Genomic DNA, 22,913 nt, shown 5'->3' with positions numbered 1-22,913 from the left:
TTGGGCAACTGGCAAGTGTTTCCATTCACTGAGATGGGAAAAATAGAGAAATAGTGATTACATGAATGATTCTGGAACTCAGTGAAGTTATCATCTGGAGGTAAAGGGTTGAGAATAACTAACAAATAGATAATAGTAGAAATGGTGAAAGAAGATATTTCCTCTATGGCCTTTGGCCCAGGAAGAGCTCCAAAACACATTAAATTTCCAAGGAATGGTAAAGGGAGAAGAGCTATAAGGGAAACACAGAAGGTGTCCAGATAAGAAGAACGAAAATCCAAAAAGAAACTTGCTCCAGAAATAAGGAAAAAGAGCATTTCCAAAGAAGGAAAAAGTAAAAAAATAAAACACAGAACAACATGATAGTAATAAGAATAGTAGCAACAGACTGAGTGCCATGGCTCATGGCCATAATCCTAGTATTTTAGGTAGCTGAGGCAGGAGGATTGCTTGAGCCCAGGAGTTCTAGAACAGTCTAGGAAACATGGTGATACCCCGTCTCTATAAAAACATTTAAAACGTTCTTCGCCGAGAGTTGTCGGGGTTTCCTGCTTCAACAGTGCTTGGACGGAACCCGGCGCTCGTCCCCCATCCCGGCCGGCCGCCCATAGCCAGCCTTCCGTCTCCTCTTCACCGCGTCCTCGGACCGCCCCAAGGCCCCCGCCGCCGCTCCAGCGCCGCGCAGCCACCGCCGCCGCCGCCGCCTGTCCTTAGCCTCCGCCATGACGACCGCGTCCACCTCGCAGGTGCGCCAGAACTACCACCAGGACTCAGAGGCCGCCATCAACCGCCAGATCAACCTGGAGCTCTACGCTTCCTACGTTTACCTGTCCATGTCTTACTACTTTGACCGCGATGATGTGGCTTTGAAGAACTTTGCCAAATACTTTCTTCACCAATCTCATGAGGAAAGGGAACATGCTGAGAAACTGATGAAGCTGCAGAACCAACGAGGTGGCCGAATCTTCCTTCAGGATATTAAGAAACCAGACTATGATGACTGGGAGAGCGGGCTGAATGCGATGGAGTGTGCTTTACATTTGGAAAAAAATGTGAATCAGTCACTACTGGAACTGCACAAACTGGCCACTGACAAAAATGACCCCCATTTGTGTGACTTCATTGAGACACATTACCTGAATGAGCAGGTGAAAGCCATCAAAGAATTGGGTGACCACGTGACCAACTTGCGCAAGATGGGAGCACCCGAATCTGGCTTGGCAGAGTATCTCTTTGACAAGCACACCCTGGGAGACAGTGATAATGAAAGCTAAGCCTCAGGCTAATTTCCCTATAGCCATGGGGTGACTTCCCTGGTCACCAAGGCAGTGCATGCATGTTGGGGTTTCCTTTACCTTTTCTATAAGTTGTACCAAAACATCCACTTAAGTTCTTTGATTTGTACCATTCCTTCAAATAAAGAAATTTGGTACCCAGAAAAAAAAAAAAAAAAATTTAGCTGGGCATGGTGATGCACACCTGTAGTCCAAACTCCTCTGGAGGCTGAGGCGGGAGGATCACTTGAGCCCTGGAGTTCAAGGTTGCAGTAAGCTATGATCATTCCACTACACTCCAGCCTGGGTGACAAGAGCGAGACCCTGTCTCAAAAATAACAAAAAAGGGCAGTAGTAGTGAGTGTCAATTGAAAACAAAGTGCATACTATTTGAAGCTCACACAGACCCTGTGAATTCAGTTCTATTATTATCCCCATGATAAGATGAGAATAATGGTACTTAACTCACAGAATTGTTGTTAGTTTCTATTGCAAATGCAACCATTCCTATAAGAATGATTCCAGTAGAATGGGGTAGAAACCAGGTTGCAGCGAACTGAGAAGTATAACAGAGGAGAGGAGTTGGTTAAGGCAGAAAGTAGAAGTATTCAGGGTAGTTTTAGGATTCAGGACATCAGTTCACTGCAAAAGAGGGACTTATGAAGGGAAGGACTTGGAGGAGAAAGGAAAGCAGGTTGGGGCAAACCAGGAAGGAGAACTGCAGAAGACAAAGGGCCTGAGACAGGGGCAGTGATGGACAAATAAGGTGCTCCAAGGATAAAGATGTGAGATATAGTGTTTTAAGAACAACAATGGGTTATCAAAAACATTAGTTCCAAGTTGGAATGAGGGTTGAGGACCACCCTGGGTCACTTTACCTTTTGAGAAAGTCCCAGAACTGATAAGCCAGTCAGGATGGGATCAGCTCACTTCATCTGCAGAACTCTCCTCACTTATTGGAAAAAGTACATGAATGAATTATGGTTTACCTTCACTGCCTTTCTGGGCCAGAAGTGCAGTGTTGTGAATTAAAACATGTCACTTACACACTTAGGTCTCCAGTTTTTTGTCTTCAGAAAAATAGATAGAACCTTGCAACCTGTAGGCAGAAATAACTTTTACTATTGTTGTTTAGATGCTATCCATGGGTCCACTGGCTACCTATGGCCTGGTTAAACTTAGCTTGCCTTCTAATTCGTTGGTCTTCCTTCCATGGAAAGGTCAAAAGCTTGGCTTGTGATTTTTGTGAGTTCTCAGTCACTAACTTCCTCATGGTTCTAACTCATGTTTTTGGGTGGGTGGGGACATGATGCCTCAGATCACCAACATTAAAGTAAGTGCAGGATCTATGTCTTAATCCTAAAACTTCAAGGATTTTGTGAATTTAGTAACCTGATTCAGCAAGTGAGGGAAGGACCAAGGCATCATGTAGACGTTCCTCATTTTCTATCTTACTAGCTCCACTCCCACATTTTGCAATTTTTCCCTTCTTTCTTCTAGTATAACAAGCAAATCATTCACCTGAACTCAAGCAAAAGAGTTTAACTCATGTTAAAAGCCTGGCAGTTCAGCTTCTACCCCTGAGACAGGCTTAGTAAAGCATCTTCTCAATGATGTTGTGATTTCAACAATATTCTCTTATATTTTCCACTGGTAAAATATTTTTTCTCCATCTTCACAAGATGTTAACAATCAAATATTTAGAAGATTAAATTGTATTCAAACACAATTCTACCTTTAGAAATTCTAGATCTCCTCACATTCTCCATGAATCTCAATAATCTTTATCAATATTAACCACATCCACCCTCACAAAGGACTTACCTTCTGCACCTAATACTATTCTTCCTATATCTCTAGGATGAGCCTGTCTTAACACCTTGACAAAGCCCATTCAACAGACTAGTTGACTGAATCAGCTCTCAGTTACCAAATAGGAAGGTTAATTTTTGGCTCACCTAAGGAGGAAAGAAAGGATATTATTTCAGCTACAGTGCCAGAGTGGAAAATCCTGAGGGTTGAAAGTACACCTAAAAATACTGGTATTCCAGGGTAAACAAGCCAAAAAGAAATAGTGATTGAAGGCACTGGTCATAAATTGAATTAGCCTTAAAGAGCTCTTACGACTGACCTTGTCCCTGATAAATACAATATCCTGGTTCTATTAAAACAAAATAAAAATAGAAAATTGAGAAAATGCAGAATTGGTAATAAATTATTCACCGGGCTTGCTTTCCAATTCTGATCAGAACAATATTCCAACCAAACAAAAGATTAATTCAATCTTTTTCTACTTTCATCTTATTTAACAACATAGGCCAATTCTTACTTTCATAATTATAGACACTAATGTTTATGTAGTAATTTCTAAGTCAAAAAGTTCTGATATACACTACTTTGTTAAAAACAATTGCATGAATGCTAAGTATACAGAGAAAGAAACTGAATTTCAGAGAGAGTAGAAATGTGTCTGTGGTTTTGGAGATGGTTAAGAAGCACACTGGGTCTAAAACGCCTTCTAAACGTAAATCACTTTTCTATTTGTTATTAATTGAAAAATAATAACTATATATGATGAAATTATTTTTCTCAGGAGAATGTACATTTTCACTACCATATGTACTTACCAACCAGGATCAGGCTTAAAGAAATGTAAGTTTAAAACTGGTATAGAAATAAAGATTCTGTCTATTAATATTCGGTCTTTAAAGCCATGGAAATGAATCATGGAAAACTGTGCCCAAAAAAAGTGGGAGGGTAAAAAAAATAACATCCCAAGTACCAGAACCTTACTCCAGAGAAATTGAGACTGAGTCTATTTTTAAACAATGAACCTTCTACTTATGAGCCTGAGGAACTCCATAACCACAGTGAGAAAATCTGGAAATGTATTTTATGATGAATTATTTTTTAATTTTGACAAAACGAAGGCCCATATTGGTAAATTTTATGCGTGGAATAATCAAAATATAATAATAAGATAGAGAAGGCAATGAGTTAGTTATATACCTACCACGTGTTAGAACTTAAGTTTTAAATTAGTATCTCATTTAATTTTTGTGATGTACATGGGAGAAGGATTATTCCCTTACCTCCTTCTGCAGGTAAGAGAACTGTGGATCCTAGCACACACCCTCTGGCATATATTCCAGCTTGCATAATATTTTAAAACAGATCTTCTAACTACTCATTTAATTACTGAACCCTGCTTCCATTTGTGTAGAAGAAAAGAGACAACTCAGCATGCCTATAGAAGACGTTGGTAAGCTTCAGAATGCCAGGTGTAGTACGCCAACAGATAAAGAATTTGGCTACTTGCACTAAAAACCCTCCTGCTTATTCTTCACTGGGAAATCACTGTCTGAAAACTCTGAGTCAATTACAGGCTTGCTGACTTATAGCATGGACATTTATTATGGTCAATAAGTTGACAGGAAGATTTAAGATGCCTGACCAAACAAAAATCACACTGTAATTACTATGTGTTCAATACTTCAATATAGAAATAAAATTGAAAATGAAAAGCCACTATTAAAATATGAACCATAATTTTTGGTATACAACATACACAGATACATGAAAGGAATTAAATGGAAAATAAATCCCAGAATTTCCAACAGAAGAAAAGGAGATAGACACCAAAAACCACCATCATTCATGTGTTTGGGCTGCCTAAACTGGGCATTGATGCCTGCCTGAGAGAGCAAGTGCAGTACTGAAGGAGAGGATCTATAATCGTTTAATCATCATGTCACCCTGGAGAAATGTAGCAAGAATCTTAGGCTCTCCCACAAGGCAGAGGACTAGCCAGGTTTGCACCATTGGTAGCAATTTCATACTGCAGCTATTTGTCGTTGAGAGATAAGATCTTTTCTCATATATCTTGGTATTGCCACTAACTAGTACTTGGCATACATAGGGCTCAAGCGCTTATTCAATTGAATAATACATTGCTCAAGGGCAGGGATCACTCCTCTTTTCGATTACTATAACACTCAGAACAGTGCCTTATACTTAGTAGGCAACCAACAAATATTTGTTGAATTAAACGGAAGCACTCGATTTTACTACAACTTTGTATTTCCTACTTCTTTTCTCTCCTCACAGCATGGAATCAGAACTCCAACTAATATGAAGCCCCAATCATTCTACTCTTTCAATATTATCTTTCTAAGGACTATTAATATTTTCTTCACTGATTTGTATTAGCTTTTACACATAGACTGTTAACTGAATCAAATCTGCTCCCAATGAGGTCTTAGGGTTTCTCCTAAGGGTAGCTATGTCCTTAGAGATTCGTATGAGGTTAAAGATGATTTATTCATTTCAACGGAGATCCATTTAATAAAGAATTTACCATATCATGTTAATACTGAAGGTGTTACATGTAATGAGCCCCTCCACACACATGCTAATACACACATATAGAATTTTTCTCCAAATTGCCACATGTGCCTCCCTTACCCACATCATAATTACATATTATGTATCATTATATAATATATATGATATAATATATATGGTATAATATGCCATTCTTGTGTCTCAGCAGAGCATCGTAATGTATGACAAAATAAATGGTTAAATAAAGGAAACATAACATATGTGAAATGAGACACATAACTGTAAAAGCCAAAGCATTATTTGTTCTGCACGAAAGTGAAAAAATCTCAATATTTTGCCAACATAGAAACTGAAAGAAATTCGGAGTGCTATCTTTTATTAGTAAGTGTGCTTAGTTAAAAAATTGAAATTGACTAAGAAGTGGAATTTATTGACAGAATAGGCTTCAAAAGTCATCTGCATGGCTAGAGAAGCAGATTTGAAGAATAGGTGGCAGATCGAGGGGAGGCCACAAGAGTAGGAAACAATAGCTGACTTCCAACAACAGGAACCACGTTGTCTTGTTGTTTGTCACTGGAAGTTCCAGCCGGCACTGTACTACCCCTGCAAATAAATCTCTCCCAGCAAGACACCGAGGGTGAAGAAGTTCCCAGCATGAACAAGAGAATCAAATGCCAAGCACGCAAACAAGCAAAACATAAAACAAATAAAACAAAGTGAATAAAAATGTCTACCCCACCTGTACATAGTTACAAAATCATATTGTTTCCCACACACGCCCTCCACAATTTCATTTGAGGTTTGTTCCAATGTTAACTCCAGGCTGGAAAGAATATGATATATAGTGACAGATCAGAATAATTAAATTCAATAAATAATTATTGTGCTTAACAAAGAATATTCGCATAAAAATACTTAATCCATATGCTTAAAACTCATCTCAGAATAAAATATCACAATATAGCAAAAAGCAAACAGAATGAACTAGATTTCAACTTGCTTTAATAAGCACTCTAAAAAAATAAACTAATTGTATCTGAAATTTGGTGCATTTTAAGATTTGTATAACACCTCAGTATAAAATACATTATCTCATTTGTTCTCAATTTGTCTACATTTGTCAATTTTTCTTTCTGTATTTGTTTAAAGTACTTCATGTTTTACTACTTGGTATTAGCCAGGGTGGTCTAGGTTACGCTGCAGTTACAAACAACTTCAAATAATTGTGCTGTTACATGACAAAAGTATAATTATTTCCCAGGCAAAGATGCAGATCTGGGTAACTCCCAGAGTGGCTATGCTGTGTTGGTTCAGAATTCTGGGTTGTACCCATCTCATGGTAGTTGAGTATCATCCTACATTCCTACGAGCATCATTTGACAGGGGAGACAGAGCACAAGCAACTAAACATTTCTGCCTGGAAGTGACATAACTCATTCCTGTGCACATTTTACTGGCCCAGGCAAGTCATCCTGCCCCGTATAAATTTGAGAGGGCGAGGAAGCGAAGTCTTCCAATGCCAGGAAATAGCAGAGAAATTGACATTTGCAAATGCCTACCACACTATCAAATACTGGGTAGTCAATGTAGTGGCTTTTCTAAAAATATGTACAAAATACAGATTTTTCAAAATGAGACATCACTAAGCTTGCCTGCATTGAAAATAATTTCTAAAAATATAATCTATTTTAAAATGTTCTTTGATAGTTCTTTACCACATATGTTAAAGAATACTTAATGGACTTTAAGGAAAGTTTCTGCTGTTTTTCTTTTTCTTTTTCTTTTTTTTTTTTTTTTTACCAGTTTATGTTATTTTATTATAACAGTCTAAATAAACTAAGACAATAATAAATCATCTAGAAAATGTATACCCCCTACCAACAGTCAAAAATTTCAGAGTACTTTAAAGAATTTATTTCCTTCCTTTTGGATGCATTGCATGCTGATAATTCTGAGATCAAGCAAGAATAAATATATTTATCTATTATAATACTAAGAAACTGGCCACAAGCCCACATATATCACTTTTAAAAATTCATAGAGGATTAGGAGAATGGTCAGAGTGTTTCTGTATTGTCTCTTATAAATGTATTATTTATTTATTTATTTATTATTATTATTATTATTATACTCTGTTACTGGTGTATAAGAATGCTTGTGATTTTTGCACATTAATTTTGTATCCTGAGACTTTGCTGAAGTTGCTTATCAGCTTAAGGAGATTTTGGGCTGAGACAATGGGATTTTCTAAATATACAATCATGTCATCTGCAAAGAGGGACAATTTGACTTCTTCTGCTGTTTTTCAATTGTATTTCCATGCAAATTATACTGATTACTTCTACATTAATCAGGGTTAAATCATCCCTGTCCCTTTTAAATGCTGCTATCTTGCATTATTGCTTCTATAATAAATATACACAGATTTCCTATCACGTACATCAAATTCTACAAACAACAAACTAATCAAGGCAAAAAAAAAAAAAGAAAATGAAATATTGCATTTCTATATTTTAAACTATACACTTAATTTATTTAAATGTTGGAGGCACAAGAATATTCCAAATCCATTGTTTTACTCTGTGCAAAAAACTATTCTTAGCTCCACAGTTAAACATGTAAAATGTGTACTTAATACATAAAGTTTTTCAATAAGTATCTAAATTTTGCAGTAGGGATTTTAGGGTATGAAAGCCAAAGTACTGTTCAATACACATGCAGGTCAAAAAGTCAAGTCTATTCAGTTCTAGTAATAGAAGTACTTTTAATCAGTGAGAAAAAAATTATGTATTCACATGTGCGTGTGTGGTGTGTGTGTGTGTATGTTGGAAAAAAAAGCAATCACTTAAGCACATAGAGAGTTAAGGAGAAGGAAATCCAAAATACCTCTAAAACTATTGGTAAATAGGGAGTTACTCTGTTTAAATACCTGCTTTATAGAATGATTTATTCTTTACTATATAAAAAATAAATACCCAAGCTCAAAATTAAATTTTCAAGTGTTCTTTTCAAGTTAAATATGCCAGTATATATATGAAAAACATTGTCACTACAATAGATCTAAAATTGGTGTACAAAATATTTTTAAACTATTTTTAGTCTATATCAAAACTATATCTCTAACAGAAAATGAAGAAAATTAATTCTCAAAGGCCAAAAATGAAATAGCATTATGAATCGGAGAGGAAAGCAGGCTTTAAATGCAGCAGCAGCTGCCATGTGGCATCTGCCAGTCTCCAGCAACGTAGAGTTGTAATTTCAAAAGCCACATGAGAGACAAAAGAAAAGATATTTGGAGTGTTCTACTGGGGACTCAGCCATAAGTCTAGAAGCCCTAATGTGCTACATCCTCTGTGAAATGATAAACTAGAAAAAAACTGCCTCAGGAGAGAATTCAGCAGGGAATCTTGTCTATGGTAATTTCAGCTCTGGGTACGTGAGGTGAAAAGATGGAGTAGTTGAGGAACTCTCTGAAACTTTATGAATATCAGAGTCAGTCATTATATAGTAATCGTAGGTCTGAAATTACAGTATCTGCATGAACCCCCCCCCACACACAGAAAAAAAAAAACACCAAGGAAAGAAATTAAAGTGGCCCAAATGTGAAAGGAATCTATGTTGTTGGTAGAGGTTAAAAGCAAATCATCTCTGCAGGAATATACACTCAATCAAAGTCTCGAAAATCCTCACAAATAAAGTTCCAATAAACATAGGTTTGCAATGAGAGGTTTTCTTTAGGACATAAGATGACAAGAGTACATGAGCAAGGATACTAGATTAAGTAAATAGAGGTGTCCATAAACATTTCAGATTTTCCAAAATGTTAAATTTTGAAAGCAAAATTAGCATGCTTATGGTGTCTAACAAAATAATAAGGCAATAAAAATGTAATAAGAATTGAGCAGGAAGTTTTTGAAAAGGAACAAATAGAAATTATAGAAATAAAAATTATATGTGAAACTTAAAATTCACTGGATGGAGAGAACTTCAGGCTTCCAGGCTCCAGTCCACCATGTAGAAGCTTAGAAGTTGTCTCTCCTCTGAACAACAAGTAAAAAGCTGAAGAAACTGAAAAATAAACTCTCCTTAGGTCCATCAGAGAAGTCACATATCACAGGGCAAGCCACTACACTGATTGGAAGGGCAGACAAGTGAACGTACAGAGAACCATAATTTACAGAAGCAGAACATACTCCTCCACCCCACCAGGAGCCACCACATCAACCCTCCAGCGGAAATACCCTTTGGAGCCAATGCCAGCGTAGGGTTGCGTGAACTGTAATTAACTGCTAGAGGTTCAATGTGGACAAGATTGAGAGATAAAAGTCATTGGATATCCCCAACAGTTTTGTGAGTTTTACCTCCAGGAACTCAACCAAGCTGTCATAGTGAATAGTGAAGAAAAGTCCTCTCATGTGTCTATCAGGAGGAAAGAAATGGAAGCTACTTTGAAATACACCAGAAAACTCTATTCTTCATAACAAGGCCTCCCTTAGTGGCAAAATATTTACCACGCTTAAACTGCTGAAACTACTGGGGTTTTATCAGAGCCTAACAAATCTGGAGGAAGGGAAACGCCCAGTTTTTTTGTTTTGTTTTTTTTTTTTTTTAGACAGAGTCTCACTCTGTCACCAGACTGGAGTGCAATGGCATGATCTCAGCTCACTGCAACCTCCATCTCCTGGGTTCAAGCGATTATTGTGCCTCAGCCTTCTGAGTAGCTGGGACTACAGGAATGCACCACCACACCCAGCTAGTTTTTGTATTTTTAGTAGAGACAGGGTTTTGCTATGTTGGCCAGGCTAGTCTTGAACTCCTGGCCTCAGGTGATCCACCCACCTCAGCCTCCCAAAGTGCTGGGATTACAGGCATGAGCCACCACACACGACTGACAAAACAAAACATTCTTACCATACAATTCAGCAATTGTACGCCTCGGTATTTACCTGAACAAATTGAAAATCTTGACTACACAAAACCCAGCATACAAGTGTTCACAGAAGCTTTATTCATTCTTGCCAAAACTTGGAAGCAACTAAGATGTCTTTCAGTAGGAGAATGGATAAATAAACTTTGGACAGCAAGACAATGGAATATTGTTCAGCATGCAAAAGACATGAGCTATCAAGCCATGAAAAGACATAGAACATTAAATGCATATTACTAAGTAAAACAAGTCAATCTGAAAGGCCGTATACTGTTAGATTCACTGCTTATTACTATGTGACATTCTGGAAAAGATTAAACTATGGAGGCAGAAAAGATTAAACTATGGAGGCAGTGGCTTCCAGGGATCAGGGAGAAGGGAGGGATCAATAGGCAGAGCACACAGAATTTTTTTAATAGACTTTAATTTTAGAGTAATTTTTGGTTCACAGCAAAAGTAAGAGGAAGGTACAGAGATTTTCCATATACTCCCTACCCCTAAGCATGCCTAGTCTTCCCCATTATCAACATTCCCACCAGAGGCACAGAGAATTTTTAGGGCAGAGAAACTATTTTGTTATGATACTATAATGGTGGATATATGTCATGACATATCTGAAAAATCCATACAATGCACAACACCAAGAATGAATGCCAAGGGAACTATGAACTTTCAGTGATAATTATGTTTCAATGTAGGTTCATCTAACATAACAAATGTACTGCTCTGGTGGGGGATATTGATAATGGGGGAGGCTGTGCATATGTAGGCATAGAGAGTATATGGGAAATCTCTGTACCTTGTGCTCAAGTTTGTTGTGAACGTAAAACTGCTCTAAAAAATAAGGTCTATTTAAAAAACATCAGTGGATGGGATAATTTATTGAAATGAATGTAAATAATTGGAATTTTCCTTGAATATGTGTATTACTTCAATAAAATCTTAAATATCCAATTAAACATATCTGAAAAATAATAAGGAAACATGAAATTCAATTTCAAAATACAACCCAGAATTTAAAACAGCAACAATAGTAATTATGGAAGGGAGATTAAGTGATGCAGGAAAAGTATATAAAATGATGTAACAAACCTCTGCCTGGGGATCTGGAAAATGATAATGCAGAAAATTGAAAAATGGCAATATTTGAGAGGATATTAGTAATTTTCCATAATTGATTAAAGAATAATTGTTTAAATTTAGAGGACAGAAAATGCCCAGCAAGTGTGTGTGTATATATATATATATATAAAATATATATTTTTTAAATCTTCACCTAGACATAACATAGCATGCATTCCAATACATAAATAACAAGTTAAGGGGTTATTTCTGATTTAATTTTAATTTCTATTTTTATAGAGACGAGGTATTACTATGTTGCCCAGGCTGGTCTCAAACTCCTGAACTCAAGTGATTCTCACGCCTCGGACTCCCAACGTGCTAGGATTACAGCCTTGAGCCACTGCACTCGGCCAGTAAAGAGTTTTATAAGCAGCCAGAAGGAAAAGACAAGATTACCTACAACAAATCAAAATTTGAATGACAGCTGATTTCTTAACTGCATGAAAACTAGGAAACAATGCAAACATTTCTTTAAAGTATTGGGAAAAAAAACCTGTCAATCTAAAATCATATGTACAACAAAAGATATTTGTAAACAATAAGAAAAGCAATATAAAACGTGAGTGTTTACCACCAAAAGCCATTTAATATAATTTATAAGAAATATACTTTATGAAGAAGGAATATGATCCCAGGACATAGGTTTGTAATGCAAGAAGAAATTGTGAATTTAAAAAAAAAAAAATGGATATTGTTAAATCTAAAACAACATATAAGAACAGTAAGGTCAAGGGTTCAAGACCAGTCTGACCAACATGGAGAATCCCCATCTCTACTTAAAATACAAAATTAGCCGGGCGTAGTGGCGCATGCCTGTAATCCCAGCTACTTGGGAGGCTGAGGCAGGAGAATTGCTTGAACCTGGGAGGCAGAGGTTGCAGTGAGCCGAGATTGCGCCATTGCAGTCCAGCCTGGGCAATAAGAGTGAAATTCTGTCTCAAAAAAAAAAAAAAAAAGTAATAATAAAAAACGTGGGTATTAAAAAATAGAACTGAATTAAAAAACTATAGCTTAGAAGTCTAGATAGGTTATTTGTACCTAAAGCACTCTAGAAAAAAAGGGCAAATACATTTATTAAATTTAAGTTTACAGTTACCTATGAAACATTATAATTTCTAGCATAACCCATAAAAATATTTAAGATACTGTATAACTTTCAAACAAATAGAAGGAAAAAATGTAATGGTAGGAGGGCAATGTTATTGCAAAATAATCTTTGCAAGAAAAAAATGAGAAAAAATAAAGCAGGCAAGACAAACAGTAAGCATACAATAAGATGACAGAAATAAGTCCAAACATACCAGAGAATACAATGAAATGTGAATATTTTGGTAAGAATTTAAGATTCTCAGATATTTTACATCAACTGTAAGAATCAGCCAAGTGATATTTATAGCACATACACGTAAAACAGGTCCTGGGGAAAATTAATGAAATAGAAAGCAAATACAAAATACATTAAATAAAATAAATTACAACATCAAATGAATCAAAAGTTGTTTTTTAGAGAAAAAATATTAAAGTTGTTAAACAGCCAAAATTTGGTGAGTAAATTGAAGATATAATTGCAAATGCAGCAGATATTTTTTTAAAAATTAGTTTAAGTCAATTGATTTGAAAATTAGTATAATATGAACAGATGCCTAGAAAAATAGGATTTAATAAAAAATAGTGGAAAATAAATAGAAAACCTGAGTAATACTATAACCTTTAAAGATATTTCATCAATATTTTAAAATATTTCCATAATGGAAACAGCAGGCCCAAATGTCTTTTCACATATATTCTACCACACATTCAAGGAAGAAATAATTCCAATTTTACACCAATTACTCTCAGAACTAGAAAGAGAAGGGAAATAGTTCACTTATTTGGTTAGGCTAACATAACTTCGATTCAAAAACTAGAGGACAGTAAAAGAAAAAAATTATAAACCAATATTGTAAACATATGAACAAAACAGACTGTTAAAAGAAAAACTTCAGCTGAGTAAAATTTAAAAGAGTTTAATTGAGCAAAGAATGATTCACAAATTGGGCAGCCTCTGGACACAGAGTAGACTCAGAGACTCCAGCACAGCCACGTGGTGGAAGATTTATGGACAGAAAACGGAAGTGACATACAGAAACGGCTGGATTGGTTATAGCTCAGTGTTTATTTGAACATGGTTCAAACAGTTGGCCGCATCAGATTGGCCAAAACTTAGTGACTGGCATGAGTAGACTACAGTCTGTTTACACTTCCATTTAGGCTATGGTTCACTATGTACAGAAAAACCTTTAGGATGAACTCAAAATATGTAAGAGGCGGCTTCAGGCTAAACTTGATTTAACAATTCCCTCCTTATGGTCATCCTCTCAAAATTGACTCAAGTTAATTATTGCCATCATAAAAGTACTTATTCAGTCTTGACACCCAATGGGAAACAGAAGAACAGTGGGTTTTTGCAAGCTGGGAGCACTTCAGGTTATTTTTTTAAGGGTTATAGTAGAGAGTACCTCCTTATGCTGGAACATCCTGTTTACAGGAAAAAAAAACAAAATCCAGTTTGTTCTAGGATCTAGGAGTTTCCTTAAAGTCTTACTTTGATTATGTCACATTTAGCACGAGTGACTCCATTTTGGTTTGGTCTGGTCTTTTGGGACCTAGTACATAAGCTCAGTTCAAAACAATGGCCTCCCATAATTTTGTTTAAAAATTTCCCCCTTTTTGTCAGGTTCTCATTTAGGTGATAGTGTGACCAAAACTTAGGGCCTCAATGCCATCCTCAGTCACCATCATTTTTTATTTCCAGTCATTCATAGGTTATGGTGGCCCCATGGTCACACATTCTTTCAGCTCTTGTCATTCCAATTGAAGAGAGACCATTGGATATTCTAGAGATGGCTGCACGCAAACATTTAAAAACTTTGAAAGAATACAGAGCACCAAGGAGACTACTATTATTACTGTTAGTTACCATTACTATTATTACTGTTATTTTTATTATTAGTACCATATACTACTGTTATTGGGAAGGATAATGTCAAGAGTTTGGAGTATGTGTCTTACTCAGGGTCCCCATAAACCAAACCACCTAAAATCAAATGGATCAAAGAATGAACTAAAAACTCTACTCACTTAACAGTCTCTTCATTAATATCTTACAATTGAATCCCTATAATACTGAATGTGATGTATTTTTCCATAGGCCACAAGTGCCAGCAGCTGAATGGATACCTCTGTGTTTAGCCAGTAAGTAATCTAGAGAAATTCTATTACTTAGCGTAACTTTCACAAGAGAATTTAAAGTCTCTTGTGTATCCATAGCCCTCACAGTAGAATCTACTATGGAGCCTATCATGAGGGATACATTTCTAATCGTTGCCTCTTTTTCTCCAAACAATGGAAAAAATGGAAACAATGACCTAATAAATGATGCCCTTCTAGAAGAGAACACTGCCTCCTGGCTCACGCCTGTAATCCCAACACTTTGGGAGGCCAAGGCAGGTGGATCACCTGAGGTCAGGAGTTCGAGACCAGCCCGGCCAACATGGCAAAACCCCATCTCTACTAAAAATACAAAAATGAGCCGGCCATGGTGGCAGGCACCTGTAATCCCAGCTACTCGGGAGGCTGAGGCAGGAGAATCACCTGATCCCAGGAGGCGGAGGTTACAGTGAGCCGAGATCGTGCCATTGCACTCCAGCCTAGGTGACAAGAATGAGACTTCATCTTAAAAAAAGTAAAAAAAAAAAAAAAAAGAGGAGAGAGCCAATGTTCTGTTTTTGACTATGAGGCAACATATGCACCATTAAAATTTCTCATCTACATTGGGCCTTCATCTTCCATCTATCGAGGTGTAAGGTTATCTATGTATAAGGCTGGCTACAAAATCCTTCACAAATAAAAGTACACCCCATGAGTGCACACAACAGACCCCCTTTCCACTTTTATGGTTCATAGAGGCATAGCCAAGGGAAAAATTCAAAGACAAGCATCTCATGACGGTAGAGAAGTCTTGATCTGTAGTCTTGGGAAAAAGCTGTTTGCATCAAGGATGCCATCTTTTTCTGAAGAGAAACTCCTCTGGTTAGCTTTAGCTTAAGAGTTCCAATGGGTGTACACTTCCAATGTGGAGGGGCCCTTCTCAGTTGTGAGATTATGAACCCAAGGTTCAAGGTCCCAAAGTTTTGCTGTGGTGTGGATGGCAACGGCAGTTTTTCTCTGATGTTCTCAGAAGAGCCAAAATTCGTGTTCTAGACTGTGAAGGGGTTGATTGATTATATTCAGTCACTGAACAATGAAAAGCTTTCTTTACCTGGTGAAAATACACTGTGGCATAATAATCTGTTATAACATCAGCCCTCTCGCATGGGAAAGCTTTCACACAACCAGAAAACATGCATTGAAAATGACAATTGAATGAAATCCCACTATAAATGTTTAAATGGCCCATCAGGTAGCAGAATATACTTGAAGCTTTGATTGTCTTCCCAGGAATATGGGTTTGACAAACCAAACCTTGGTCATAAACTATTTTAGCAGTTTAGAAGCCACCACACCAATATGTATTTAATTTGGATTATTTTATCTCTTCCATGATGAGTCATGGAATGCAGAACTTTTAATAACAAAAGCTTTAAATACTCAGGAAGGACAAGGTGGCTGTTCAGGTTCTCCATGAGTCTACGATTAACACTGGACTTGTATCCTCTTGGAAAGAATACCAGTTGTCTCTCCAATTTAGGTGCATAGCACTGAAACCAATGGGTTATCATAGGTTATTTGCCTTAGATCATGGAGGTCTTTCAAATGGTATATCTAAACCATTTCAGTACTGGCTGAAATGGTTTACATTTAGCATGAAAATCTGGCAAAATACTTTCTTGGTATTCAATTAATTTTTGTTCTACTTGGGTTAGCAGTTTTATAAAACAGTCAGTTTTGCTCAAGCCTGTAATCCCAGCACTTTGGGAGGCCGAGGCGGGTCGATCACGAGGTCAGGAGATCGAGACCATCCTGGCTAACATGGTGAAACCCCGTCTCTACTAAAAATACAAAAAACTAGCCGGGCGTGGTGGCGGGCGCCTGTAGTCCCAGCTACTCGGAGGCTGAGGCGGGAGAATGGCGTGAACCCGGGAGGCGGAGCTTGCAGTGAGCCGAGATCGCGCCACTGCACTCCAGCCTGGGTGACACAGCGCGAGACTCCGTCTCAAAAAAAAAAAAAAAAAAAAAACAGTCAGTTTTTTCATTAAAGTTCTAGGAATTCTTACTCAGTCCAAATGATATGATCCTAAAGTTATCAGAAACCTGTATTCAAGAGTGCTTTTCAGGATCCTTTCCATCCATTCAGGAACCTCCTAAAATATAACATATTCTAGGATTTTGTGTGCTTTGAAGTTTTCAGAAACTGCATCAGAATTAAGCAATTAACTATAGAAATGACTTTAAATAGTCATAGCTAAAGACACATTTGACAAGGAAATTTGGTTATTTCTCTAGTCTACAATAACATAATAAACACAATTATGATTGATAGCGTACACTCAGACATATTAGTATTTTAGAAATCTCATACAATTTTGGAACATGTATTAATAACATTCACTAAAATACAACCTAGGTTGGGTGTAATGGCTCATGCCTGTAATCCCAGCACTTTGGGAGACTGAGGCAGGTGCATTGCTTGAGGTCAGGAGTTTGAGACCAGTCTGACCAACACAGCAAAACCCTGTCTCTACTAAAAAAGTACAAAAATTTTCCAGGTGTGGTAGTGAGCTCCTGTACTCCCACCGATTAGGGAGGCTGAGGCTTGAGAGTCACTTGAATCTGGCAGGTGGAGGTTGCAGTGAGCTGAGATCATGCCACTGCACTTCATCCTGGGTGACAGACCAAGACTCTGTCTCAAAAAAAAAACCAAAAAAATTATACATATATATATACACACACACACACACACACACACATACACAAACATATACTGAAGTTTAAGTGTTCTTTCTTTTTTTTTCTTCTTTTTGAGACAGAGTCTTGCTCTGTCACCCAGGCTGGAGTGCAGTGGCACAATCTTGGCTCACTGCAACTTCTGCCTCCTGGGTTCAAGGAATTCTCTTCCTCAGCCTCCCGAGTAGCTGGGATTACAGGTGCTCACCACCACGCCCAGCTAATTTTTGTATTTTTAGGAGAGATGGGTTTTCACCATCTTGTCCAGGCTGGCCTTGAACTCCTGACCTCATGATCCACCTGCCTCGGCTTCCCAAACCTACCTACTGGGATTACAGGCATGAGCCACCATGCCCAGCCAACTGTTATTTCTTATTTTGGCAATGCTTCCCATGGAACTCAACATGTCAAATAATACTGTTTATCTCTCTTTTGGATGCTTCAGGGGCCTCTGTAGCATCCCAGGGATGGTCAAAAAAGACTTAATGTTGAAGCTAAAATTTGATTATGGGAAGCCTGTCAAATATGTTAAAGGTTTAAAACACTTGATAATATAAAATAGAATTCCAGGTCACCATAAGTCATTCATTTAGCCAAAATGATAATTCAAAAATTTCAAAAAGTCAAAAACCTTTATTCATTGACAGAGGGAAGACTTCACTTTGCAAACAATATCTCTTGTCTTTCTTTCCTAATTCCTATAGTTTATTCAAAAGGCAAACAAAAATATTTCATTATCCTTGAATATGACATGAAAATCTTGTCCAAGAGAGAAAGTCAAATTTTACCCTTGGATTAATGTACTTTTAATTTCAATCCCAATTTTTAATAAAATGTTATAGACAAATCTATCCAATTTTAATCAGTTTGACCATGAGGTAAGATTCTCATAAACCTTTTATAACTCTTTACAATTTTCTGTTAAAAAGCAAAACAATGCTCTAAGAAAACCCTGTCATTCAGAAAAGTAGGCTATGATTTGAGCCTCGCATCAGTGTGCTTTTATTTTAATGTTCAATTTATGGGAAAAACTGAATAATATCCCTTTAACTTTAAGTAATCTGTTCACACACAGAACTTCTTTTACAAGATTAATCTTTCACAAATTTGCACAACCTGCTCAAACCTTCAGCTAAATTCTGTCTAACTTAAAATAATCCTTTAACCCTTTAGGCAATAAAAATCCATGTTCCCAGGCCTTCTTAGTCTTTTACCAAAAGCACATTTCACTTTCCTCACACACCTTGCTTGTAAAATTGTTACTTTAGTAGTCTCAATTACATATTACAATGTTCATTGTTGGCAATTTTTATTTTTGTTGAAAAACCTGGTAAGTAAATAATTTTAATGTATAGTAGGTGTGGAGCCCAGAACACCAGAGAGAAATGCAGGTAAGGTTTGACTCTTTACAGCATAGCCAGGGGGCATGGTTAACTCCACGTGTCCCCAGGTCTTACCTAGAATCTAATGCTCCAAAGCAGGTAAAGTTGAAGTCAAAGAGGCAGTTTATGATCTATAAGCGTTTAGGAAACCTAGTATCTGACCTGCCTAATTTAGACCAAATGTCTTTATTTTACCAGTAATCTTTAAAAAAATTTCCCAAAGCTTATTAAAGTCATGTGAACTTAAAGGCAGTACAGTTTTTATTTTTCTGACAAAATATTTGATTTAATTGCTTATTACTTTTAGGCCAATTAATCAGACCTTTTTCATATAAACATCACATGCACGACACATATAAATACACATACAGGAGAAGATCCAGTATTTCTAAGAGTTTTGTTTTGTTTTTTTGAGACTCTGTTGCCCAGGCTGGAGTGCAGTGGCGCAATCTCGGCTGACTGTAAGCTCCGCTCCCGAGTTCACGCCATTCTCCTGCCTCAGCCTCCCGAGTAGCTGGGACTACAGGCGCCCGCCACCACGCCCGGCTAATTTTTTGTATTTTTAGTAGAGACGAGGTTTCACCGTGTTAGCCAGGATGGTCTCAATCTCCTGACCTCATGATCCGCTCACCTCGGCCTCCCAGAGTGCTGGGATTCCAGGCATGAGCCACTGCGCCTGGCAGAGTTTTTATTTGCCAGTTTTTAAACTTCTTAATTGGATTACTGGCTTCAGAGTGGGGTCCTTTGAGAAACAGAACGAGGAAAACATGCAGTCTCTAGGGCCTAATAGGCATGCATAGATGCAAGGCAAAATAGATCCCCCCAAATTCAGGGTCCTACTTTTACACCAGATCCTGGGTCCCCAAAAGAGAAATGCTATGGAACGAGACAGTGCAACGATTTTACTGTGCATTTCATTGCAAAGCATCTGAAAGCCAATCAGTGCACTCTGTGATCAGTCCATCTCCCTTTGCAGTCTTATCTCTCAGTGGGGAATGGGGATGGGGACATTTCAATAGGTGGCCAAGAGCATGCTTCCCTGATCCAAACTAGCAAAGAGCCGAGTATCCTCCAATCACCAACATTTGTCATCCCCAAAAGTATATTTAGCTTTAGATTGTGAGACAGATTTATCTGCTTTCAATTCCTGGGGTTTCATGAGGAAAACAGGTTTTTCCCAAAATGGGGGCTGTGGTGCCTCCTTTGTTTTTCCCAAGGAGTCCCAGAGTGTGAGAATCTTATGTGTGCATTAAGAGTGGCAAAAAGGCAAAATGAAGAAAAGCAATTCAATTGACTGAAAAGAAACAAACTATTTTTTCCCCCAGAAAAACAAGATCTAAGAAGAGAAAAAACCATAAAGCACTTTTAAATGTATTTATAGGTTGAACACCTGTTTTTAATTAAGCTGAGTTTTAAACCAAATATCTTATCACCAGCCTGTAGCCAGAACAAGCAGCAAATATTTCTTGCTTTTGACCTTTACCAAAGGTAACCTCCCAGGTGCTCAGAGAAAGGAAAAAATTCAAGACAAGAAGTCAGAAGTTGTTCATGGTGGGGAAGAGAATCAATAAGTGGCAAAGGTCACAAAGATATCAAACCAAAAAGGACTTATTCCTTAAGCCAGGAATTGAACCTTGACTGTCACTGGGAAAAGACAAAGCCTTGGGGACTAAGCTACAGCACTGGGCAGTTTCCATTGCTCTTCTCAGAAGGAGTCTAGAGCAGTCAATTTTGATCTTGCAATGGATTTTAACTGCTCAAGATAATTTTTAGAGCTAACTATGACATGAACCCCAAAATTCCTGTTCCCTGGATGGAGGAGACCAAGAGAAAGTACTGCCATATGGTTACAAGGTCAAGCTCCCGAGGATATAAGACAAGACATCCAGTTTTATTTTTGTTTCAGAGACTTGCCGCAATGTTTGTAACTGACCAGTTTGCCAGGCTGGCTTAAACAAGAAGCTTATGGGGGTCCTAGGCCCATATTCTATCCCGTGGTACCCATTTTTTATGACAGAACAACACAGAAAGACAAACTTACAGCACAAAGTATACCAGATACACTACACCTTAAGACTAGCCTCATAAATCCTTTTTCTCATTAATTTAAACTTTGCAGAGGAGATAGTAATTTTTACCATTCCTACAATTTTACCATTCCTGCAATTGCACAAAGGGAGAGAGGCCAGAAGTCTGACTAGTAAGAAATTCTTACCCTTTTGTCAATCTGCCAGGTTTCTGGGTTCTCTTATCCTGATTGGCCCTAGTGACCCTGCCTTCTGCACCACAGCTCTGGGAGTCAAGCTGCAACACAAAGGAAAATCATCCTTTTTTGTTTTGTGGAACCACAGGCAAAGCCTCTCAGTTTTGTAAGATGCTGCCCAAGGGATGGCATGGAGTAACCAAATTAATATTTTCCATTCTGGCCAGAGCAAAATGCATCTGACAAAACAGACATTAGCCTCTGCCCATTGAACTGGCAAGGCTCAAACTTGCCCCTGGTTGGGCTCTGTCATCTTTAATCCATTTAGAGTGGGATGGAATGACCTGCAGCCAGGAGTTTCAACATGTGGTCTCTGGGCAAGATTGTTGCCCTGAGTAACGGAAAAGATGGGAAAGGGAAAGGAGAGAAATGAAGAAAGAAAAGCATTCTCTGTGGTGTGGTGGGGGAGGTAAAGAGTTCAGGGAGGCCAGAGAAAGATCCACCCATGGCAGCAACACTGAAACAAAATTACAGGCAACTGTTTGTCTGTCACGAAGGGAGGGATCATTTTAAGCAGTCCCATCAGCTCTCAGGATCTCCCCCATTGGGGAGAAAGAGGTTTCCCCTGTCCCATGATCCTGTACTTGCCTAATCCTGTCATCCACTGCCATCAGCGAAGAACGCAAGGCAGATTAATCCAAAGAGAATAGTGGTTAACATCCCATAATGTCAAATCCATTTTTAACCAACAGAGGCTTTACTGAGGGGAGGGCCCTCTAATCCCTGCTATGTGTTAGGAGGGACTCTAAATCTTTCCAATTTGGGCCTCTGATCCAGTCCCATCCTTTACCTGGGTAACATGTACCCCTCCACTTTCCCAAAGTCAGCCAATTGGTGCTGCAGTCTATTTCTTTGGCTCAGGATAGTAACCAGGTCAAAAGTTTACCAGATTTAATTTTTTAAAAAATCAATTAGTTGTTTAAGATTTTCATTTGCCTTTTGTAAATAGAAATTTAAATCGAAATTTTAAATAGAAATACTGAAATCTTTTTAGAAGTTTCTGCATATCAATAGGCATCCCTAGATGAGACTAATTTGGGAGAACTCATTTTTAAATGCACTTCAGTGCAGTGTTGTTCATTTGGAACATTCCACTGTAAGTTATCTTTAGTAAGATTTCACCATTTCTGTAAGACTTTGCTGCTTCCAGAGCCTAACACTTATGCATGTATTAGCAAAAAGGAAATTAGTTCTTCAGCAATTAAGGATCCCATTTTTAGCTAAGATACTGGTTTTGCTCTCAGGTTCCCTTGATCAATTTAGCCAACGATTTTTTTTCTACCTAAGTACACACGAAAAATGAAACAAAGGGATAGAACACAAAAATTATTGCAAATTTCCAAAAGCCAAATTTTACTCCCCATGCAATATTACCATATACAACCAGTTTCTTTCTGACCCAGGTAGGTGTAAGAGGCCTCTAACCGGATCCAAGTCAGTTAATTACTGGATCCAATCCAATCTTAGACCTAGTCCGGTGTCTGTCATGACTTCCAAACCAGTTTGGATTAGACATTTGCTCAAAGAAATTTGGAGAGCTCAAAACACAAATCCATAGAGCTCTGGAATCTGAGAGAGAACTTACCACAATCCCCAGCTGCTCTGAGAGAGCAATGGACACAATGGGCCTGGCAGGTACGTCGCTTGGTCACTCAGTGCTTCTGGGGGTCATT

At 37.8% G+C, this 22,913-nt stretch overlaps 1 protein-coding gene across 5 annotated transcripts; it reads left to right on the top strand.

The window, feature by feature from the left end:
* Window positions 1-511: 511 nt before the first annotated feature.
* On the top strand, window positions 512-19,722 carry LOC112625132 (ferritin heavy chain). Of its 5 annotated transcripts, none has more exons than XR_003119532.1 (3): window positions 512-1,328; window positions 1,852-1,859; window positions 19,711-19,722. XR_003119532.1 is itself a non-coding variant. In XM_025386348.1 (2 exons), the coding sequence occupies exons 1-2, from the start codon at window positions 723-725 to the stop codon at window positions 1,284-1,286; spliced, it is 453 nt and encodes a 150-aa protein (XP_025242133.1). In that variant the 5' UTR covers window positions 516-722; the 3' UTR covers window positions 1,287-1,454. The 5 variants fall into 5 exon arrangements, 3 of the variants coding, with proteins under 3 accessions (XP_025242133.1, XP_025242134.1, XP_025242132.1); XR_003119531.1 differs by lacking the exons at window positions 1,852-1,859; window positions 19,711-19,722 and adding exons at window positions 5,171-5,173; window positions 9,422-9,451 and having other exon boundaries at window positions 512-1,349; XM_025386348.1 differs by lacking the exons at window positions 1,852-1,859; window positions 19,711-19,722 and having other exon boundaries at window positions 516-1,170; window positions 1,282-1,454.
* The last annotated feature ends 3,191 nt before the right edge of the window (window positions 19,723-22,913 follow it).

Source organism: Theropithecus gelada, chromosome 5, assembly GCF_003255815.1.
Source record: "Theropithecus gelada isolate Dixy chromosome 5, Tgel_1.0, whole genome shotgun sequence".
Lineage (NCBI taxonomy): Eukaryota > Metazoa > Chordata > Mammalia > Primates > Cercopithecidae > Theropithecus > Theropithecus gelada.
This window is presented reverse-complemented; position numbering and strand designations above follow the sequence as displayed.